We start from the raw sequence: 24,679 nt of genomic DNA, 5'->3' as shown, positions 1-24,679 counted from the left end.
TTTTCACATCAGAAACTTAATACTTGAGGAAATCATGCAAAATCTCCTTAATTTTACTCAACAGAAGCAAAATTTACATTTTTCTATTAACAATCACAACTTATTTAGGTTGAATTCCGCTATTGTGTCGAGATACAAAATCCAACATAGGGGCCACAAAACAAGGAGCTTTTTTAAGTTGAAAATTCTTGTAAATAAATGCTAAATCGCAGAATTTCTATAAATATGAACGTAAAACAGTCTAGATTCGTGGTTAAAAGCAAAAAAAATTGGGCAGTTATTGTTCATTTTAATCTTTCAAGCAGATGTTACAGTATTGTGTAATCCAACATGGCGGCCGTAATGAGACAAGGAGCTTTTTAAGTTGAAAATTCTCAGAAGTAAATGGTTAAATCGCAGAATTTCTATGGGTATGAATGTAAAACAGTCGACATTCTTGGTTAAAAGCATAAAACGGGCAGTTATCATTCATTTTATGTAAATATTTCAAGGGAAAGTTACACAAATTTTATACCTTGATTTTTTTTTCACAAAGTTTCAAAGTGCAAGCATGGTGCTATTTAACATAATAATTACCTTGAATCCTCGACCAAATCACTCTTGAGACACTCCTTCCTGCTTGTATGCAGTAAAACCTTTGTCCTATTTCCACCTAAATCTGGCGTTAGAACGCAGCGTGTGTTTGAGTTTATAACAGTGAAAGCCAGTGAAAGCCAACTCAACGTTCTGCCTGGGTCAGCCCCCTACAGAAAGACGGGGCGCAATGTCTGTGGGAGCTGTCTTGTCAACTGACTGTGGAGTCTATGATTAAACCTACCTAGAAGCCACGGACTGTATGTTAAAAAAATTTTTTTTAAAAGATATCAGAGCGTTTACCGTTCTCTCGACCGGTAGTTCTTAACCTTGCTAAGGGTACCGAACCCCACAAGTTTCCCATTTGGATTCACCGAACCCTTCGGAACCAGATAATAAAGCACTTTTTTTTTCAGATTCAAAACCAATATATCTAAGCTAGCAAGCTAAAAGTTTAGCAAATTCCTCTTCAAAATTATTTTCATTTGGACAACATGTTTTATAAACAGGTCAAAATTCAACACCATGCTGCCCATTGTTCTGTTCTATTTCCTCATACCAAGTGAGAGTTAACCTTCCACTGAGCAAACCAGTTCCTCCTCCCATCAGATCAGAGGACTTGCAGTTAAAAGAAATGGATTAACCCTGTAAATCGGGTGGAAACCAGTACAAAACCTGGTCTAAAAAGCCACTTTGCCCAGATTTTATCAGCGTACGAAAATAGGGATCTGCATTTCTTTAACTTCGCCGAACCCCTTAGACTTACTCACCGAACCACTGGGGTTCGATCGAACCCAGGTTAAGAACCACTGCTCTAGACTTATGTTTTCCGAAATTTCCGTGTTCGCAGTGAGTCAGCAACAGGCACACTTTTGCGAAATATACGATGTTTATTGATTAGAAAATGCAGGATAAATGAGATTTATTGATTACAATCCCACAAGAGCAAGCAAACACACATCAAAACAAGAACAAGTGGTAACGATTACGCTAGATCTAGTCAATCCCAGAATCCCCGCGCTACCGTTACAGCACAACGAGATGTTCCTTAGCAATGAAAATCCCTTACCGTGACAAATGAGCGGGGAGCCAACGCTCCGGTAAAGCGGCGAAGGAACAAAGCCGAGCTATCCGTACGTGATCCTGCAGCGGACTTCGCGGGTCACCCGGAAATGTCCGGTTCTTGTAGGAATGCGCCCCGTGGGGGTGCGCACCGCGCCCATTGACAAATATTAAAGCTACTTTATGTTCAGCCCCTTGAAAAAGGGCTTATCACATGGTAGCAAGTTGTGCTGTCCTGGCAACAGATGTTCTGTCCCCGCGGTAAATATTATGGGTGCAAAACAAGTTATGTCGTGAGATTCCCTCCTAACTATGGAACCCAAGGTGAAAAACAATAACAAGTTGTTACAATTTAGGTCACAGAGGCAATCATACATCACAAAGGCATAATGTGCTAATTTACTTCGGGTCACATAATAATTTTCCCCATCAACTTCCTGACCAGAAAAGCCAAGTGGCTCTACTTTAGACAGGCCAATGTTTTAAGAGGTTGATCGCCATTTTAAAGCTAATGCTAACGGCAATGCTATGCTAACGCTAGGATTTACATTTAGCATCTGATGATCACTCAGCACAGACCATTAAAGGCTAAATAACATTACATGTTCTCGCTTGCCAAGATAAGATAACAAATCTTACCGTGTTTCTAAACAAGCAAGTTGGAGCGCAGCTTAGCTTGACACACATCCTAAACTCCGGAGAGGAGTGACATGACCTAAACGCTGCCACGATGCAAGCTGACCTACTCCACGTACAATGTGAAAATGTCGCGCATTGTGAGCAGACAGTACGACAGAAACGATGTCGCACTTTCGTCTCGTAGTCGTCTCGTCAGACGAAAACTGGCATTCATCTCATTATGTTCTACTTTCCTAAGCTACGTTTTTAGCTCGTCAACGTTACGTCATCGTCATGAAAAAATTGTTCGTTGAAGAAAATTTTCGTTATCGTCATTGTTGACGAAAACAACACTGTTTTGAACACAAAACTCTTTCTAAAGACCTTTTTCTTTTCCGTCTCCAAGCCTGAGAACATCATGGTGGATCTCCATTCTCCCACACCGTGCGTCAAGCTCATTGACCTAGGAGATGCTGTCCAGCTGTCTGCACACCGCCGCTACGTCCACTTGTTGTTGGGTAACCCAGAGTTCGCTGCACCTGAGCTCATCTGTGGCACCCCGGTCTCTGTCGCTACCGACGTGTGGAGCATCGGAGTCCTGGTTTACGTCATGCTCAGCGGCGTGTCGCCCTTTCTCGACGAGTCTCCTGAGGAAACTTGCGTCAACATCTGCCGCCTTGATTTCTGCTTCCCCGATGATTACTTCAGGGATGTGAGCCAGGCGGCGAGGGATTTTGTGTCCTCTGCTCTCCAGCAGGACCCAAGGAAGAGGCCAACTGCTACATCCTGCTTGCAGCACCCGTGGGTGGGCCGTGGAGGCGCACACGGTGGGGAGTACTCCAAGACACCTCTGGACACTACTCGATTGGCCATGTTTATTGATCGAAGAAAACAACTTCATGATGTGCGTCCCATCACCAACATCAAAGGACTAGTGAGCAACAGTATGGGAAATTCACTGTGATAGTTTTTGGACACATGCCACAAGATTGGAAATATATTTTCTGGATTCTACTATCATATGTATTTATTAATAAGAGGGTGCCTAAACCAGGATTGTGCCCGCCCAGACTGTGTCCTGTGACTGGCTAGAAAAAATGTTGCCTAATCTTTCTTCTGTTTAGCTGTGTTGCTGCTTTTTTCAGTCCTAAAGCTAATCCTGGAGCCACCAGGAACCCAAAGATTTGGATGTAAACGTTCGTTTCAAAGGCGATCTTGGACAAATCTTGTGTCTGCTGAAAGATTTTGTCTAAGGACAATGTTCTGTTGCTTACCCACACTCCATACAAAAGATCAGCAGGTGAGTCAGCCCCAATAGTTTCAGCTCATACAAATATTGTCATAGTAGGACAAAAGGGATGAAATAATCTAGCGCTCATGTCTTTAATGGGAACCTCGGACTTAAAGACTTGTAGGCTCTAATAAGCCACAATTGTTCTCTTTTACTAAAATATGTTATTAAAAACACATAAAATATTGCCATTGATTTAATAATCCATAAGATTTAGCACGTGTTGAATACAAAAGGCACTATCTTTTATGTGCGCAATTGACGCTCGGGATGATGACGTAGTTGGCCTATTGTTTTCCGAAATTTCCAGGTTCGCGGTGAATCAGTAACAGGCACACTTTTGCTCAATCGACGATGTTTATTGATTAGAAAATGCAGAATAAATGAGATTTATTGATTACAATCCCACAAGAGCAAGCAAACAAGCATAACAAACGCTAACGATGACTCTAGATTTGAGTTTGTCATTCCCAGAATCCCCGCGTTACCGTTACAGCACAACCAGGTGTCCCTTAGCAATGAAAATCGCTTACTGTGACAAATGAGCGGGAGCCAACGCTCCGGTAAGGCGGCAAGGAACAAAGCCAGGCGATCCGTACGTGACCCGCTGGAGGACTTCACTGGTCGCCTGGAAATGCCCGGTTTTTGTAGGAACGAGCCACACGGGGGCGGAGACGGCCAACCTCCGCCCCCAGGCAGCGCGGCCCCGTCCAATGACAAAGCTACTTTTGGTTCAGCCCCTCGAAAAAGGGGCTTTTTTTTTGCGTGCTTCCCAGGTTGCGCCGTCCGGTAGCAGATGTTGTGTTCCCACGGTAAATATTATGAGCGCAAAACAAGTTATCTCGTGAGATTCCCTCCTAACTATGTAACTCAAGGTAAAAAACAATAGAAGTTGTTACAATCTAGGTCACAGAAGCAATCATACATCACAAAGGCATAATATAATATTTTCCCCCATCATTCCACCCTTTGACCAGGATTGAATTTATCGTAAGGCATAATGTGCTAATTCACTTCGGGTCGCATCATATTTTCTCCATCACCTATACTGGAAGAATAGCTGTGCTAGCTAACAAGCGATGCTGGTATGACGACTGGCACGATTTTGTCACATTATGCTGCTGGTCAGATTGCTTTGTTACAGAGCAGGGGGATGAATTCCCAACGTCGTACTTGCATCCAATTCCAGCTCATCAACAGTGTCTCTAAACCGATCTTAAGCAGGTTACCAAGATATTAACTTGCTGCCTTTTGACAGTTTGTATCCTCGATCCCTTCGTCGCTTGCCTTGGTTTTTTATGCGGCGGGATGTCCAACACATGTGCACAGTGATTAAAAGCGGTGAGTACTTGCTATTTGTGTTTATATTAAGTCTTTCATTCCCTCAAAATACTTTTTGCATGTGTTTGCCTCTCATACTTTTAAGCATTGTGTTTTATTGTGGTAGCTTTAAAGCAGATTGTTGATCTGTTGACCACATTAGTCACGTAGCGTATTTAAACCACCCTTATTTGATATTACTCCGTTTAAGTATTTTCTTAAGGCATCTTTAGTATGTTCTGCCTGTATGAATCTAAACAAAACAAACTGAAAGTGCACGGTAGTAATTTGGGTTTCAAATTCGACTCTTGTAGGACGTTTCGCTGATGTAGCACATTTTGGCAGAACACAGGTTTTGTCCTACTCTCATCTCGTCTCATCCCGTCTTTCCTGTTCAATTTGCTTTTGCTGCTCGTTTTGTGAAATATCGACAGTGCTGTCCTGCTCATTAATGTTCCTCTCGGGTTCAAATTGAAAGGGCTGAACAGATGAAATGTTTATGTCGCCAGTCAAACTCTGGAAGCCCATCAGCACAATCCAGTGACGTCAACGCCCTGCGCATCAACAATGGCGACCTACTACTTAAACTAATTTTACCCAAATTGTATAAAAACGAAAACATCAAGAGGGCTTTTAATATCAAATTATTTTAACTCATTTTAAGAACTACAAGTCTTTCTATCCGCGGTTCCCTTTAAGCCTGACTTCTCTAATTTTTCCCAACTACAGCACGTGTCAGAGACACTATTCTTCAGGAATTGTCCAAACTCTAGCACCACAGGTAGAAATGAAATATTAGTGTCCTTGCAGTTATTTCACCTTGGGAGAATGTTTGGTGCCAAGGTACAGTCGGCTGGAACTTGGATCAGCGCCGAGGTAACTTCAGTAATCCTCTGGCCAAATGGAATTGTCCCTTTCTTAGATGAATGAAGAAAAAGCTGTAAGTGATCTTCAGTTTTGGTTTTGAACCTGACGGGAGGTATTTCATTTAAATGCAACGAACTGTTGCTAAGGCGCACTTGGGATGGTGTTTGAATCAGCCAGAGGGAATCAACGAAAAAAAGCTAATTTAGAGCCAGAAAAGAAAAGATTACAGGCCAAATATGCGTATCACCTTCAATAATTACGAGCAATTATTTTTTTTCTCAAAGCTCAAATGAAATTGGAATTTACAAACCTCAGTAGAGGACACACATATTTGTTTGTTGGTTTTTTTCATCCACTTTTGTATGAAAATCCCAGTGTGTTTGGGGGGGGGGGAAAACATATCCAGAAGTGGGTAGTAACGCATTACATTTACTTGAGTAACTTTTTGAGAAAATTGTACTTCCAAGAGTAGGTTGACCATGGTAAATGGTAAATGCAGTTATACTTGTATAGCGCTTTTCTACCTCTCAGGTACTCAAAGCGCTTTACACTACATTGGCATCTACCTAATGGTGACACAGCACCAGGAGCAATGCGGGGTTCAGTATCTTGCTCAAGGATACTTAGGCGACTTCATCAGGGTTGAGAATCGAACCCACAACCTCTGGGTTGGTGGACAACTACTCCACCACCAAAAGTTTACCATGCCATACTTTTGACTTCACTAGATTTGTGAAGAAACGCTAATTTGCACTACACTAGATTTGTTAGATTTTTCCTCCTTATTGTACTTATATGTTTTACTCTTTTTTTCTGTGCTTCTACCAGTTTCAAAAAGATCACAACAATAATCACATGACTCCATTATACCAATCAGACGTAAAGATACGGTCACATGACCACACACAAACTTGCAGTTGGAAGTCCAATGGGTATGGGCACATCTGTTCAATGACGTGATGTCTGTAAAGCACCGTAAAAAAATTAACGGTAACACTTTACAATAAGGGTCCCTTAATTAACATTAGTTAATGCATTTTTAAACAATAACTCATGTTTAAGTCACATGGCAATAATTCATTTAATCTAACATTCATTAATATATTAATTGACATGAGTTAATGCATTAGTTAATGCATAACCAGACATTAACTAATAGTTTGGTCAAATTAAAAAAAAAATATAGGCCTATATAGGGTTAGGGTTTGTTAACTTAAGCATTTATAATTTCTTAGTTAAGGGACACATGTGCTACATTTTACAATAAGTGTCCAAAAAAGCATTCAGTCATGGTTAATAAAGGTTTAGAGGGGGGAACTTAAGCATTTATAATTTTTTAGTTAAAGGATACGTGTGCTACACTTAACAATAAGGGTCCAAAAAACATTCAGTAATGGTTAATTAAGGTTAAGTAATAGTTATGAGGTACGTTCACGTGAAATAATACCATACTTAAGGTTAGGTTATAATATATAATATATATAATACATTACTTAACATTAATTCATATCTACATTAGTGCAATAATAAATAGTTATTAATGTATCCTCATACTAGTAAGTGATTATGTTATTTTAAAATGAGAAACATTGCTCTGTGAGTCCTTGGGTGCTGCTAACCTAACACCAAGTGACACCGATAGAATATGGAAAACCGGAGTTTTTTTAATATAGATTTTTTCTAGTCGGAATTTGATCATTTTTGTGTATTATTTTTTTCTCAATAATATGGTAACCCAATAGCAGTGTTGTTTTTGGCAGCCCTTTTAATTATCGTTTCAGTCTTTTTTGGGAAAAAATATACTTATTAGTCATATTTTTGTCATATCAACATGTATACGTCTTTGTCTAGTTTTCGTTGCTGAAAACTCAGAAGAATTTTGTCTAGTTTTAGTTGACGTACTCCAAATGCTTTCGTCTGTAAAATTCAAAAGTTTTGGTTTAAAAATTAATAAAGGTGTCCAACTGTAGCGTCTACAATAAATAATACACACAATAATACAAATCATAATACACACACTAAAACAGTTCATCATTTTCAATTATTTATACCCAACTGGACGCCACGTACTGTGTGTAAAAAAAAAAAAAAAAAAAAAAAAAACGTCGATTAGCACTACCCTAATGCTAACGCGAATGCTATGCTAATGCTACAAGTTACCCTAATTTTCGCACTATAAGGCGCACCTGACTATAAGCTGCAGACCACCAAATTTGGCACGAAAATGGTATTTGTTCATAGATAAGCCGCACTGGACTATAAGCCGCAGCTGTCCTCACTGTATCATGGGATATTTACACCAAATATATTAACCGGTACAACCTTATTTGACAGCGGCATCATACGACCGACTGCCATAAGACCAAATGAACCATCATTAAACTTTGAACTAATTAGTGCAAAGCTTTATTGCTTCAAGAAGCTTCATTTGGCCACTGCTCCCTCGGGGGAGACAGTCAACCTCTGCTGCCACCTGCTGTTGACTGTCGTCATCCAACATGCCGCTTAGCATGCATTGCAGCACTAAAGATGTAAATAACAATCAAAAATCATGTTCTGTGCTAAATATTTCTTCAGTTACTGTTCCAATTGTTTCATCAATTGCTAGTTATGGTATTTGCTAACACTTTATTTGACGGTGGTGCCATAAGACTGTCATTACACAATCATAATTATGACATGTCTCTGTCCTGAGCATTCATGAATGCTTATAACAGATGTCATTAAGTGCTATCCGGCAAATGATCTCACTTTTGAATGGATGCAAAAGATCCAAGATGGACAAAAATTGAGTTAGTGACATAATTTGCCAAATGACACTTAATGACATAAGCAATGTCCGTGATAGTGTCATGTCATAATTTTGATGATCTTATGACAGTCTTATGACACAGCTGTCATATAAAGTGTTATCTAAAAAAAATCAACAAATAAGCCGCACTGGACTATAAGCCACAGGTATCAAAATGAAGGAAAAAAGTAGCGGCTTATAGTCCGAAAATTACGGTACATTTAGTGTGTGATGATCACTCAGGCCAGACCTTTAAAGGCTAAAGCAACATTGCAAGATAAGCAAGCCTGTAGAGGAGAGGATACCGGTGAGTTGGGGGGCGCAGCACATCACTTGAGTGACACAGCCAAACACTGCTACAATGCAAGCTAACGACACAAAAAAATGTCACATGTCATTGTGAACACGAAACAGAAACTATGGCGCATTTTTGTCTCGTTCTCGTCTCATAAGACGAAAACTGGCATTCGTTTTATGTTTTAGTCTCCAGAAACACGTTCTTATCTAGCGATTGTGTAATCATCGTCATGAAAAAAATTGTTTGTCGAAGAAATATGTTTTTTATAGTCATCGTTGATGGAAACAACACTGCGAAATAGGTTATATTGCAGTATACTGACAGTTCATATAGATGACATGTAAAAAATGACCAAAATACAGACATTGTAAGCAGTTACTTATTACCTGAGTATTCTTTGAACAGAATACTTTTTAAATTGTACTTGTGTACATTTTTTTGGATGACCACTTTTACTTGAGTACTATTATTTTTAAGTAACGCAAGTCTTACTTAAAATCTTCTTTACTCTACCCACTTCTGCAGATATCTAACTAACCATGCATAAAGAAAGATATTTTAAGTCTAAATAATTCATGCAATCAAATTGTAATGACACAATATTTTGGTTGTCATGAATTTGACCTTGATTGACTTTAATTCATTCAGGCACTTACAACGTTTTTTTCCCTCAATGTGACCAAACTTTGGATTTTTTTCCACCAAAAATGCCAGTATCTGTTTTCCAACACATCTGTAAAAGCCTTTTGGTTCTATGGTTACAATGGATGGAATCCATACCATGAATACTAAATGTTGCATTGTTCAACAAAATACTGAATGTTTCTTTTTACTGAGGTAGGAGTTCGGCAGATTTGGAGGTTGAAGTCTTTTTTTTTTGTTTGTTTTTTAAATCATTATTCCCCCAAGATCCTTCAACTGATCGGTTATGGTTTTTGGGACTACCTGGACCCATCCTCACATGGATGGGATGCTGTTCTTGACGAGAAAGGAGTGTAAGTTCTGGATCACATCTGAACTCTAGATCACCACCATGGATACTTAACTGAGTTCTGGATCACATTTGAACTCTAGATCCCCACCATGGATACTTAACTGTAGCTTTGTGCTCAATGTTTACAAAAACTTTGTTCGAAAATGTCTGGTGTCTTTAGTAGTTTACTAAGATGTAGAATCAGGGACACTGTGCATGTCAAATCACTGACAATTTTTATAAAATCGGAATCTAGACTTCTCAATGGTTCAAAATAGCCTCCCACTCTGTAACTTTGTGTTTTTTGTATAGCATTGTCCAATGGCTTGTGTTAACCGTCTGAATGTATTTAAGTGGTTCTTATAGCTGGTCCAAAGCTCAGTTCCCTGTTAATGCCCATTTCAGAATGGTCTTCAATGGTGACCACTTCAGGGTAAAGTCTGCCTTTGGCCCTAATTCAGCAACATCGAATTTATTATACAGAGTAACTGTATAAGCATTTTATATACCATTGTAAGCATTTACGGTCATTTAGAGCTAAGGGCACCTTTGTTGGCCTTAAAATAAGTTTTCATTAATGTTCTAAAGAGTTGTTAAATTACCAGAAAGTTACAAGTTTAAAACTTATCTTTCCTCCTTATCAAAAACCTGCTGATCTGAGCTGTATATTTTGATGATATTCATGCATAGTCACCAACGCTGTTAGTCACGTTGCCGACCTTTGTCTGTGCTTCTATAGCCAACCTTAAAACCTGCTGGTTTGTTACTCTTCACTAATAAAATACATTTTATTTATATTCAAAGTGGTTTGTGATATGATTTTTGTTTATACTACAGACTAGGGCTGCAGCTATCGAATATTTTAGTAATCGAGTAATCGACTGAAAATTCTATCGATTAATCGAGTAATCGGATAAAACAAATATATTTTTAGGTGAAGAGCAATTATAAATATACATGAGAAAACAAGACATTTCATCTAATCTTGAACCATTTTCAGTCAATCAATGTCTATATTTTCGATGTATATTGTTGAAAACAGCCAACAATTGCATCTCAGATGTAGCTAGAATTAAAAACAAAACAAAAAACTAATCTACTGCTTTCACTCAAAAAACTTTTAGATCATATTAAAAAAAAAATATATATATATATATATATTACCTAAAAATGCCGTTACGCTTGATAACACACATCACTTAAAAGTTAGGATTTTTTTCCCATGTGTTTCAATTGAATTTCTCTTTGTGTCAAGCCATTTTTAAGTTCTAGTTAAGTTTTAAGTTAGTCTAAACTGTAAGTCCTGATAGAATTTTGAGTTTTTGCAGTGTTCAAAATAAATGTATGATACAGGCTGTACTGGAGCACATTAGGGACCATTGCTACTTGGTGTTTTATCCAGCAATGACTACTGAGCTAAAATTGATAGTTAGCATGATAAAGTTTTTATTTTACACCCTCATCACTCCACATTGCTATGTTATTTTAAAGCCTGTATGTAAGACACGTTAGCCACGCATCGACAGTGGTCATAATTAAATGAAACCTAGCCCCCCGCAGGGCTAACTTTACGTGAGCTAGTAGCGACAGTAACGTTAATCTTATTTATTAGCGCTTAGCGCTCTTTACTAGCGCTTAGCGCTGTACTGCTTTAAGATGGCGGCTGTTTAATAACGCTGCCCAGACGCGGCCGAGTCTGTCATTGCGCATCTAGTTCAACATACATGTGATCTTTATGAGACGCATCAGACGCTAACTGTTACCTACGTAGCATCGTGCGGGCTAGTATTTGGCAACGTCGGCGTCGTTTGTGGCGGCTGTCAGCTGCAGTAAGTTTTTTTTTTTTTTTTCCTTCTTTCTCCCCGCACGTGACAGCGCGTTGTCCCGCATTAAAAGTAGTCCGAGCAAAATGTGATGCTTAGAGCTGTCAAAATAAACGATTACTCGAGGTGAATAAAATTACTCGGATCAGTTTTTAAACTCGAGTTGCTCGAGTACTCGTTTCAGCTCTACTACAGACCATAGGCGTAGTTTGACTTTTGGGGCGGGGGGGCACAACATGTTGATGACCCCGAGACGCAGTGTCAGCAATAAAATTAACTTACAAGAATATAATAATAAGCTGACGATGAGCGTTTTTTCCCCCATCATTCTTGAGGGGAATTCTAAATCAGGCTGCTTAGGCAATACTTTTTGCCAAGATTGTCATCCATTGAATATGGTACGCCCGTCGGTGTCGTACCAATGTAGTTACACCAGTCAAAAATTGTATCCCCTGGGTGGAGCCATATGGAGGTAGAGTTGTGTCTTTTTTTATTCAACCAAAAAATGTCGCTTCAATACAAAAAAAAAAAAAAAAAAAAAAGTGAATGCAAAAATAAATTTGAAGCTCCAAAAACTAAAAAAAAAAAAAAAAAAAAAAAAAGCATGTGAAAGCTATTTTTCTTTGATTTTTTTTTTTTTTTTTTTTTGATTGAAGTAATGTTGATTTGTTTTTGGGCCACATTTTGGCTAGGACATTTTGTCTTTATTATTCAATCAAAAAATAAGTTGCTTCAAAAAAAAATCTAGATTTTCAAAAGAAAATCACTTCAATCAAAAAAAGAAATTTCAATCATAGAAAAAGTTTTTGAATGCGAAAAAAATATTTGAGATTGAAAAATTTGCATTTGAACACTTAATTTTTCATTGAAAGAGTTCATTTGATTGAAGCAATCCTTTTTTAGTTTTGGCCATATTATTATTAGGACATCTGTGTCACAATCATTCAATCCTCAAAAAATGGCTTCAATCAAAAAAAAATATTTTCGATCAAAGAAAAAAATCATTTTTAAACTATTTTTTTTCTAATATTTTTTTTGTGTGAAAATTATATGCAAAGCAAATGACCGTCTAAGATGCTCGAAAAATAATTTTGACCCATGATATATATATATATTTTGTGTGTGTGTTTTGTTAATTTCATTCATTTTTGTTGCAGTTTTATTGCTTTACAACTTTTTTATATATATAGGAGAGTCAATTACATGCAATGACACTGTTCGGACACCAGGGGGGGCCTGGCCATAAGCAGTGTTTTTCTACCATGATTGGGACAAGGCATACATTTTCCCAGTAAAAATCTCTTGACACACCAGACAACAAAAATACTGAAATAATGATCATCTCAAGTCCATTTTCTTACAAACTGACTTTTTCGTTGTGAAATTTTGGCCTTTCGGAAGTAGTAATAGACACACTGACAGTCATGGCATAAAGAGCATAGTGAGCAAGGAAGCAGGGGCAAAAAAATTGAAAACCGCATCATTGGTTTAGTTCAAGTGGTGGAGGCCGGAGACTCTGGGCTTCGGCCTTTTTTGTATTGTTTGATCTGTAGATGGCAGCAGACACTTATTTATAGCATAGTACTGTAACGAGGGAAATGTGTTATCTCACCCATGCTTATACAGTGTATCACAAAAGTGAGTACACCCCTTGCATTTCTGCAGATATTTAAGTATATCTTTTCATGGGACAACACTGACAAAATTACACTTTGACACAATGAAAAGTAGTCTGTGTGCAGCTTGTATAATAAGAGTTAATTTATTCCCCTCCCCCCAAAATAACTCAAAATATAGCCATTAATATCTAAAACCCTGGCAACAAAAGTGAGTACACCCCATAGAAACTACGTACATCCCTAAATGTCCGAATTGAGTACTGCTTGCCATTTTCCCTCCAAAATGTCATGTGACTCGTTACAGGAGTGCTGTCAGCATTGCTGAAGAGATTGAAGAGGTGGCGGGGTTATTCCCACCACCATGCTTGAATGTAGGCATGACACACTTATGTTTGTACTCCTCACCTGGTCACCGCCACACATGCTTGAGACCATCGGAACCAAACAAATTAATCTTCGTCTTATCAAACCATAGGACATGGTTCCAGTAATCCATGTGCGTTGTTGACATGTCTTCAGCAAACTGTTTGCGGGCTTTCTTGTGTTACTTTTGTTGCCAGGGGTTTAGATATTATGGCTATATTTTGAGTTATTTTGAGGGGAAAATAAATGAACTCTATTATATAAGCTGCACACAGACTACTTTTCATTGTGTCAAAGTGTCATTTTGTCAGTGTTGTCCCAAGAAAAGATATACAGTGGGGCAAATAAGTATTTAGTCAAGCACTAATTGTGCAAGTTCTCCCACTTAAAAATATTAGAGAGGCCTGTACTTGTCAACATGGGTAAACCTCAACCATGAGAGACAGAATGTGGCGGAAAAAAAACAGAAAATCACATTGTTTGATTTTTGAAGAATTTATTTACAAATCATGGTGGAAAATAAGTATTTGGTCAATACCAAAAGGGAATCTCAATACTTTGTTATGTACCCTTTGTTGGCAATAACAGAGGCCAAATGTTTTCTGTAACTCTTCACAAGCATTTCACACACTGTTGCTGGTATTTTGGCCCATTCCTCCATGCAGATCTCCTCTAGAGCAGTGATGTTTTGGGGCTTTCGTTGGGCAACACGGACTTTCAACTCCCTCCACAGATTTTCTATGGGGTTGAGATCTTGAAATGCTTCTTACGAAGCCACTCCTTTGTTGCCCTGGCTGTGTGTTTGGGATCATTGTCATGCTGAAAGACCCAGCCACGTCTCATCTTCAATGCCCTGGCTGATGGAAGGAGATTTTCACTCAAAATCTCTCGAAACATGGCCCCATTCATTCTTTGCTTTACACAGATCAGTTGTCCTGGTCCCTTTGCAGAAAAACAGCCCCAAAGCATGATGTTTCCACCCCCATGCTTCACAGTGCGTATGGTGTTCTTCGGATGCAATTCAGTATTCTTTCTCGTTCAAACACGAGAACCTGTGTTTCAACCAAAAAGTTCTATTTTGGTTTCATCTGACCATAACACATTTTCCCAGTCCTCTTCTGGATCATCCAAATGCTCTCTAGTGAACCGCAGACGTGTACTTTCTTCAGCAGGGGGACACGTCTGGCAGTGCAGGATTTGAGTCCCTGGCGGCGCATTTTTACTGATAGTAACCTTTGTTACTGTGGTCCCAGCTCTCTGTAGGTCATTCACTAGGTCCCCCTGTGTGGTTCTGGGATTTTTGCTCACCGTTCTTGTTATCATTTTGACACCACGGGGTGAGTTCTTGCATTGAGCCCCAGATTGAGGGAGATTTTCAGTGGTCTTGTATGTCTTCCATTTTCTAATAATCGCTCCCACAGTTGATTTCTTTACACCAAGCGTTTTACCTATTGCAGATTCAGTCTTCCCAGCCTGGTGCAGTACAATTTTGTCTCTGGTGTCCTTCGACAGCTCTTTGGTCTTGGCCATAGTGGAAATTGGAGTGTGACTGCCTGAGGTTGTGGACAGGTGTCTTTTATACTGATAATGAGTTAAAACAGGTGCCATTAATACAAGTAACGAGTGCAGCCTCGTTAGACCTCGTTAGAAGAAGTTAGACCTCTTTGACAGCCAGAAATCTTGCTTGTTTATAGGTGACCAAATACTTATTTTCCACTCTAATTTGGAAATAAATTCTTTAAAAATCAAACAATGTGATTTTCTGGGTTTTTTTCCCCACATTCTGTCTTTCATGGTTGAGGTTTACCCATGTTGACAACTACAGGCCTCTATTATCTTTTCAAGTAGGAGAACTTGCACAATTGGTGTTTGGCTAAATACTTATTTGCCCCACTGTATTTAAATATCTGCAGAAATGTGAGGGGTGTACTCACTTTTGTGATACACTTTAGTAGGCAGTCCAATTGAATATCTTCAATTGCACTTGTTAGGATGTACTGTAAATCAGGGGTCTCCATCCTATTTCACAAAGGGTTGCTGTGGGTGCAGGATTTCATTCCAAATGAACAAGATGACAGCGTTTCGCCAATCTGGTGTTTTACAAGTGCAACTAGTTGATTGCAGTCTGGTGCTGTATCGGTTGGAACAAAATCCAGTACCAACAGTGGGCCTTGAGGACCCGTTTGGAGACCCCTACTATGGATGAGTTTGTTTGATAGCACCTCTGTTTGCGTGTTTTAGACAGTGCAGTAAAGCAACTGTTACTTGAAAATGGCTTTGTCCCAGCTGAGCCAATTAGGTCATGGATGTAAATTTACAGTGTGGGAACGGGTAATATGTTATGTAATTGCTAGAGATATCCCGATCAATCGGGTCCGATCACGTCATTTTCAAAGTATCGGAATCGGCAAAAAAATATCGAAAATGCCTTTTTTTAATATATATATAGTTTTTAATTAAATTGTTTTCTAATTGTATTTGACGTTACAGAAATAATGTTACTCTCATCCAGAGTCTTTAGTTTAGGCTTAAGGTAGGGTTATCAAATTTATCCCGTTAATTTTTTAAAAAATGTATCACGTTAAAATATTTAACGCAATTAACGCATGCGCTGCACGACCCACTCACGCATTGTCGCGTTCAATCTGTAATGGCGCTGTTTTACCTATATATAGAGCTAAAAGGCAACGTAAAATGAGTGAATTTTGGCAGCCTTTGGAGCCTTTTTTTAAATTGGCTAAAGTCTTACAATCCCTCTCCCTACAATTAGAAATATCGTGAGAAGCAATGTGGGGAAGAAAGGTAGTAATTGATCTTTTTCTTAACACCCTATGTTATTCCCCAACGCAGAGAAGATATATCAATTGGTACCACTACGCACAGTCATGGTTGCCCTTCCCATCATGCATTTGGGCAGAACAGTTAAATGGCTACAGTGTCATTTACTGAAAGCTCAACAAATACACTAGATGTCAATATTTAGTCACAATATACAAAGTCACAGTTATCCTTTAAGAATTACAAGTCTTTCTATCCGTGGATCCCTCTCACAGAAAGAATGTTAATAATGTAAATGTCATCTTGAGGATTTATTGTCATAATCAACAAATACAGTACTTATGTACTGTATGTTGAATGTATATATTTGTCTGAGTTTTATTCATTTTTTTCTTAAGGCATTGCCAAAATGTATATGATCGGGAAAAATTATCGGGAATGATTGGAATTGAATCGAGAGCAAAAAAAAAGCAATCGGATCGGGAAATATCGGTATCGGCAGATACTCGAACGATCGGGATCGGATCGGGAGCAAAAAAACATGATCGGAACAACCTTACTCAGATTCACACAGTTTTGGGAATTGGCAGTTAAAAGATGTAGAGTATGTGGATTTTTGATATATAACTTTATGGGTTGTGAGGTACTTTGAAGCTCTCAGAACATAAAATAGAAAACCGGGAAGAATTGTCATGTTAATAAAATGTTTTTGGAGGAGTCATCATGTTGGAGGTTTTTCAGCTGTTCTATAGCAAACAGCCTGGCACAGGCCTCCACTTCCAACAAAGTCGACGTCCAGTTTGTTTTTTAGAAAAGCGTGTGTTGGGCCTTTGGATAGACATGAAAACGTAAGGCAGTGTGACAAGGAGAAGGAGGAGGCGGCAGTGTGCTTTGTGTCACAAGGACTGGAAGTCAGAGCTTTTCTGGAAGGTCGTTGCTCCTGCCACTCATGCTTATGCAGCATTAGATGCTTTTTGCTGGCATGAATACACCGCTACAACGGGCGTTTTGTTCCTTAGGCCTTGACCCCCTCCTTCATTGCCCAAGATGCCAATGAGTAGAAAATACCCCCTGTAGAAGAACATTAAAGAGGCACGCAAATTCAAGTCTTTCTTCAACTTTTTTCCACACCGTCTTTCTTCTTTCATCTGTTTATTTATTCATTTCATCCCGATTCCTGTCACACCTCTTTGACGGTGATGAATGAAAATGTGTGTGTGCGTCATTGCCTTCTGATTCTGCAATGTTTCACAGGCCCCATTTTCAAGACTAAAGTAAAATATTTTATTAGGACAAGGGCGTATGTTTGGTCCCAATATTGGTAAGGACGATTTAACAGCATAACCTGCATGTACACTTTTTGCTGGGGACGGGGCATGTATAAGACCAAACATATTTGGTGAACAGGGGTCAGGGCTACACTTTTCACCAATATGAACCTAATTAATTGATAGGCTAAATGATTAATACAAAATAAATCTGTATTGACCTATACTAACTTTCACACTGCAAATTTATCACGTCTTAATCTGATATTTTGTTAAATCTAGTCAAATATTTTCTCTGGGGTTCTTCCGATTCATGTTTTTTTGCTCCTGATCCGATCCCTATCGTTTTAGTTTGAGTATCTGCCGATCCCGATATTTCTCGATCCGATTGCTTTTTTTTTTTTTTTTTTGCTCCCGATTCAATTCCAATCATTCCCGATCATTTTTCCCGATCATATACATTTTGGCAATGCATTAAGAAAAAAATGAATAAAACTCGGACGAATACATACATTCAACATACAGTACATAAGTACTGTATTTGTTTATTATGACAATATATCCTCAAGATGGCATTTACATTATTAACATTCTTTCTGTGAGAGGGATCCATGGATAGAAAAACTTGTGACTTTGTATATTGTGACTAAATATTGCCATCTAGTGTATTTGTTGAGCTTTCAGTAAATGATACTGTAGCCATGTCCAAATGCATGATGGGAAGTGGAACCATGACTGTGCGTAGTGCTACCAATTGATCGTAATTCTTAAAGGATAAATGTGACTTTGTATATTGTGACTAAATATTGACATCTAGTGTATTTGTCGAGCTTTCAGTAAATGATACTGTAGCCATTTAACTGTTCTGCCCAAATGCATGGTGGGAAGGGCAACCATGACTTTGCGTAGTGGTACCAATTGATATATCTTCTCTGCGTTGGGGAATAACATAGGGTGTTAAGAAAAAGATCAATTACTACCTTTCTTCCCCACATTGCTTCCCACGATATTTCTAATCGTAGGGAGAGGGATTGAAAGGCTTTAGCCAATTAAAAAAATGCTGCCAAAATTCATGCTACTCATTTTACGCTGCCTTTTATCTCTCTATATAGATAAAACAGCGCCATTACAGATTGAGCGCGACAATGCGTGAGTGGGTCGTGCAGCGCATGCAATAATTGCGTTAAATATTTTAACGTGATACATATTTTTTTTAAATTAATTACCGCCGTTACCGGGATAAATTTGATAACCCTACCTTAAGCCTAAACTAAAGACTCTGGATGAGTGTAACATATTATGTCTGTACGTTAAATACAATTATAGAAAATGATTTCATTAAAAAACATATATATATTTAAAAACAAGGCATGGCCGATATTTTTTTGCCGATTCCGATACTTTGAAAATGACGTGATCGGACTCGATCGATCAGGATGCCGATCGATTGGGACATCTCTAATTTTCTCCCATCTTGTTTTGAGTGATGAAAGCTAGTTAACAGATTAATGCGTCAGATTCTTCCACTTACTTTAAGTAAATATTACTATTTATTCGTATTGAGCCCATACATCTAAAAGTTGGTCATTTTTCACCTAAGTCAAGAAAAAAATGCTGGTAACACTATAATAACTATCCATTTTACTAGTTAATAGATCATTAGTAAACTGTTAATAAATGATTTATTGTTGATTTGTGAAGTATTTGTTAACAGTTTGCTAAGCATTTACAAGGTGTTCTCAACCTGAAACAGTTTGTGTAGAAACGTTTCAGGTTTTTGTGTGTAATGTTTGGCATTTCTATCTTTTCAGGTTAAGAAATGCCATTCACTTCAAAAGAAAAGGCATTTTGATGAGGCATTTTGCAGGCAGCGCTCATGTTGCACATTTATGAAAATCTGCCATAGAACCAACAAATATTTGTACTTTTCTTTGTATATTTAACCAATTAAACTTATGACCTTCAACATAAAGTATATATAGTAGGGGTGTCGAACGATTAAAGATTTTAATTGAGTTAATTACAGCTTAAAAATTAATTAATCGCAATTAATCGCAATTCAAATTATCTATAAAATATGCCATATTTTTCTGTAAATTATTGTTGGAATAGAAAGATAAGACAAGATGGATATATACATTCAACATACGGTACATAAGTACTGTATTTCTTTATTATACAATAAATCAACAAGATGGCATTACCATTATTAACATTCTGTTAAAGCGATCCATGGATAGAAAGACTTGTAGTTCTTAAAAGATAAATGTTAGTACAAGTTATAGAAATTTTATATTAAAACCCCTCTTCATGTTTTCGTTTTAATAACATTTGTAAAATGTTCAATCAAAAAATAAACTAGTAGCCCGCCATTGTTGATGTCAATAATTACTTACAGAATGCTCATGGGTGCTGAAGCCTATAAAATCAGTCGCACCCAAGCGCCAGCAGAGGGCGGCAAACTCAGAAAAACACAACAAGTACACATTTCACTGTGCAGTCATTTTAATCTGTCTGAGCGGGGCATTTGTGCGTTAATTGCGTCAAATATTTTAACGTGATTAATTTTGAAAATTAATTACCGCCCGTTAACGTGTTAATTTTGACAGCCCTAGTATATAGTTTTATTAAGATCCATCAACTAGCATGGGCATTTAGAATGGGGTCAACCATATTGGAACACCCTGTAAATGCTTAACAAACTTAACAAATACTTCATAAATCATCAATAAATCATTTATCAACAGTTTACTAATGATCTATTAACTAGTAAAACGGATAGTTATTATAAAGTGTTACCAAAATACTTTCAAATAATGTTTTGAACAATATTCTTGCATTAAGAACATTTCTGACACATTTTTCTTTTAAGATTAAATATAGAAATTTTTTGCTTAAAATAAGTCAGTTAATCTTATTTCCAGCAAGCTGTTTTTCTTATGTCAAGACATCTAAGTGAGCAAAATTGACCTGAAGCACTGTAGCAGATGCAAATTTAGTGGTGTGTTCCCCACTTCCACAATATTGACGTCTTTTTTACATTACTTCTACATTCTAATATCCCTCATCTTCGAAGGGGGCGGGGGAGGCGGCATGTTGTATTTCTGTCAGGCTGTGAATGTGTGTGTGTGTGTGTGTGTGGGGGGGGGGGGGTTGAAGTCATGAGCCAATCAAACGTGCATATGAGGGAAAAAATGGACTGGCACATTCAGCGAGTGAAAAGCGGTCAATGTAAGTCTGAAAGTACTGTAATTCACTTAATAATGGTAGGATCAATTCTATCCTCACAACATATGGGAAGACAATCTAAATCAGGGTTCCCCAACGCCAGCGCCATGGACCGGTACCGGTCCGTAGCGCATTTGGTCCCGGGCTGCGCAGAAATAATAAATAATTTATTAACGACTGTATTCTGGGCGATTGACTTTGGCCTGTACCGCTTAACACACCAATATCCCTGTCAACTCTAGATATACAACTACAGAATGGGAGGTTGTCTTAGAAATGCCTTGACTGGACTGTTAGCAGTACATCTTGTTTTGTATATCTATGTGCGCTTGGCCTCAATAATAACATATGACGTAGGTCGTTACCCATCACATTTGTTCCCGGAAATAATTAGCCCCCACACTAGAATGACTGAAAAACAGATGTCTTTGGACAGGTTTTTTCACAGGGAAAAGGGAACCGCACAAGCCAGAAAATGAGTTTACGACCTCGGAGAAAAGAAAATCTATGCTACTTCCCAATCACTAAAGACCCACGAACTGCGAAGGCGTGGATTCGTGACCCGTATGTGAATAAACCGAGTGATTCAAGCATGTCCGTGCAACGATATCAGCTTGTAGAGATCGCAAATTACGGCGACCTTAAACGTACATTTGAGACAACAACTCTACCGAGTTTCTGGATTAAAGTCATTTCGGAATATCCTGACATCGCTAGGAGATTACTGAAACAAACAAAACAAGCTCAGGCCTCCCACTGATGCAGCAGGTGAGTTGTATTTTCCCAGCACTTAACACGACGGGGCTAAAAACAAATGTTATTTTATATTTGCTGTATTTTTCTGCCGCACACTGCCGGTGTTCTGACAAATTTGGCATCCGCGTAACGTTAAAAATGACCGCGAATGCAGCGATTCCAAAGGACACACTACAAACTTTCTTTAAAGAAAGGAATATTAACTTACGTTTGCCATGTTAGCTGCACACAACAACTGCACGCAGCTCTGTCACTTAACGACTTCGTCGTGTCGTTTTGGGCTTTTTTCACCGCCACAAAAACTTTGGGAGCTAAATTTTATTAGGGTGAAAATTTGACAGAACACCGGTCTGTGAAAGAAAGACCCAAATCACACCGGTCCATGGTGCAAAAAAGGTTGGGGACCCCTGATCTAAATGACCTATATAACTGAAGTCATACTATAAATAAGGTTGCTTCAAAATTGGTGGGGATAATTTCAGCATCCTGAAAAGTTGGTGGTGTTATGTCCCCATCGTCCCTATGCTAACGTACGCCCTTGTATTAGGATAATATGTGGTATTTTATTTCATCACAATTAAACAAAACAGCACCACCACAGCAGGAACATATTTTTCGCACTCCCTATTCCTCGACTCATAGAAAAAATGACTGGATTATTCAGTCAACCTGATCTTTCCCAGCCATTGCGTCTTGTTTGTCATCATCAAACAGGTGTGTTCATGTGTCTGTAGGGGGCTGTAGGGAGGGGAGATTGGCAGTGGGTTATAAATGTGTTGTTTTCTTTCTTTTTTTGTTTTGTTTTGAGACCTTACCTCACAAAAAAAACACACCCCGGTGCACACATCTGGCGTCTGGGTTCAATGCATTATTCAAGAACCTTTTACTATGATTTATTCACAGTATGACCGGAGTGTGAGTGTGTAAAGACAAGCTGCGTGCGGAAAGTGCAGACAGCAATAAAAGCAAAGAGAGATGACAACACAGGCTCATTAATCCAAGAAGTGAAAGGTCAAAAGGAAGTGATAGAGACGGGATAACTTGTCATATCTGAATCGAATGTCCGATCTGACATTGATGAGATTCAATGTCGTCACGTCATTTTCATTAACTGTGGTTGCAGCTTATTTGCAACAACTGTGAGATGGCTGGCAGTGGATAAACAAATGTTCATTTGCTGACAGGCTTGGATTGGAAGTCCACCATTTTTTCAAAGCCTGTTTCAATGAAATTCAACAGCCTGGAAAGCTAGCCTTACTTGAGCTATGTACAAAATACATGGTAAGTTAGTCCAGTGTTCTTTGACCCAGGCTTATCATTTAAAGCTCATACTACACAAACCTGCAGAACAGCCTTTTTTCACCTGCGCAACATAGCCAAAATTAGAAATGTTTTGTCTAAAAACGATGCACAAAAATTAAATCACGCGTTCGTTACATCTAGATTGGATTACTGTAACTCCTTACTTGCAGCTTGTCCTAAAAGTTCTCTAAAAAGTCTTCAGCTAGTCCAGAACACAGCAGCGAGACTTTTAACAGGAACTAATAGAAGAGAGCACATCACCCCTGTGCTCCAGGCCCTTCACTGGCTTCCAGTGAGTTTAGAATTAAATTTAAAATCCCCCTTCTTACATTTAAGACCATTAATGGTTTGGGGCCATCTTATCTCACCGATACTCTGGTTCCATACCGCCCCAACAGAAGACTCCGTTCTCAGAATGCAGGTCTACTGGTAGTTCCCAGGGTCTCTAAAAGTACAGTAGGAGCTAGAGCCTTTAGCTACCAAGCTCCTGTGTTATGGAATCAGCTTCCAGCTAGTGTTAAAGAAGCCGACACAGTCTGTACATTTAAGATTAGACTAGAAACATTCCTATTTGACAAAGCTTATGGTCAGGCTAGTTGAAATCTGACTAGACTCACAGTTCAGTCTAAGCTGCACTAGAAGCTATAACGCTGGGGGAAGTACAGCCACTGAGTCCGATCCCCTTTTTCTCACTCTACCTACCACTTATCTTAAGTTATCTCTTTTCTAATTCTTATATCTAGTTGACTAGTCTCTTCATAACTAGTTACCCGGTGTCCCTTTTCCCCCGATGGCCGTCCTCGTTGCCCCCCGTCCCCCGTCTCATCTGCCTAGATGGACCTCCTCTTGTTTCTTCATTCCATTGCATCTCTACAAACTGGACCTCCTGCTGCTAATACCCACCATCAGTCCTGGTGCATCAATAGCCTGTCAGGAATGCGGGCGGTCAGGTGGTGTGTGGACCCAATTGCAGGAAAAGAGGCAACGCAGACGGGCAGTGCAAAAATGTTTTAATTAAGGCAAAAAACAAAGTACCAAACAATATTGTGGGAATCCAAAAAAACACAAAAACAAACAAAACTCAGATCACTAACAAAAGGCTTGATATCAAAAACTTACGTCAAGGAACACAAGGGCTTGGACGGAGAAAACTGCTGGGAAAAGACGCTGACGTGCACATGGACACTGACATAGACTTTGACGATGACGCAACAAGGAATGAAAAGAAACTAGGCCTGCAAGCAGGACTGAACGGGCCCTCGCAATCTAGCGCAACTCGGACGTCACGCAACTCGGACTGTGTGCAGGTCAGGGTGGTGGCAGATCCTCCTCTCTAATCATCTCATTAGAACCTAACAAGCTCGAAAGTCGCCTCTTTACATTCACACACCTAACAGATAAAAAAAAAAACTATTGGAGAGAGTACTACAAAAAAGGAGGTACTACTGAGCTGTGCAGCCAAGCCCTTCTTCAAAACCAAAATTAATCTTCTAACTGGGCCAATTCGACCAAGTGTGCCAAATATTGTGGCTCTATAAGCTGCCTGAGTCTCTGAAAAAAAGTATTTCCTTTAAATGGCGAATAAAGGGTCGTCACGGCAACAGACAGAGACACGTGGACATGGGCCGTAAATAAGTATTTTAATAGGTCTTGAAACTACAATGACCAACCTGAAAAGAACTGGACATGTATTGGAAAAACGAGTGACTTTCTATTGCCACTAGTTGGCGCTGTAGGGTTGATGCAAAT

General features: G+C 38.8%; 1 protein-coding gene across 1 annotated transcript in view; it reads left to right on the top strand.

Moving 5' to 3' along the window:
- The window catches only part of kalrna (kalirin RhoGEF kinase a), a 288,022-nt gene extending 278,242 nt beyond the window's left edge, over positions 1-9,780 (top strand). Inside the window, exon 68 of the mRNA XM_057853377.1 lies at positions 2,660-9,780. Within this exon, the coding sequence (XP_057709360.1) occupies positions 2,660-3,217 (558 nt within the window). The 3' untranslated portion in view covers positions 3,218-9,780. The remainder of the gene's footprint in view (positions 1-2,659) is intronic.
- Positions 9,781-24,679: the final 14,899 nt, after the last annotated feature.

This window comes from Corythoichthys intestinalis, chromosome 12, assembly GCF_030265065.1.
Source record: "Corythoichthys intestinalis isolate RoL2023-P3 chromosome 12, ASM3026506v1, whole genome shotgun sequence".
NCBI lineage: Eukaryota > Metazoa > Chordata > Actinopteri > Syngnathiformes > Syngnathidae > Corythoichthys > Corythoichthys intestinalis.
This window is presented reverse-complemented; position numbering and strand designations above follow the sequence as displayed.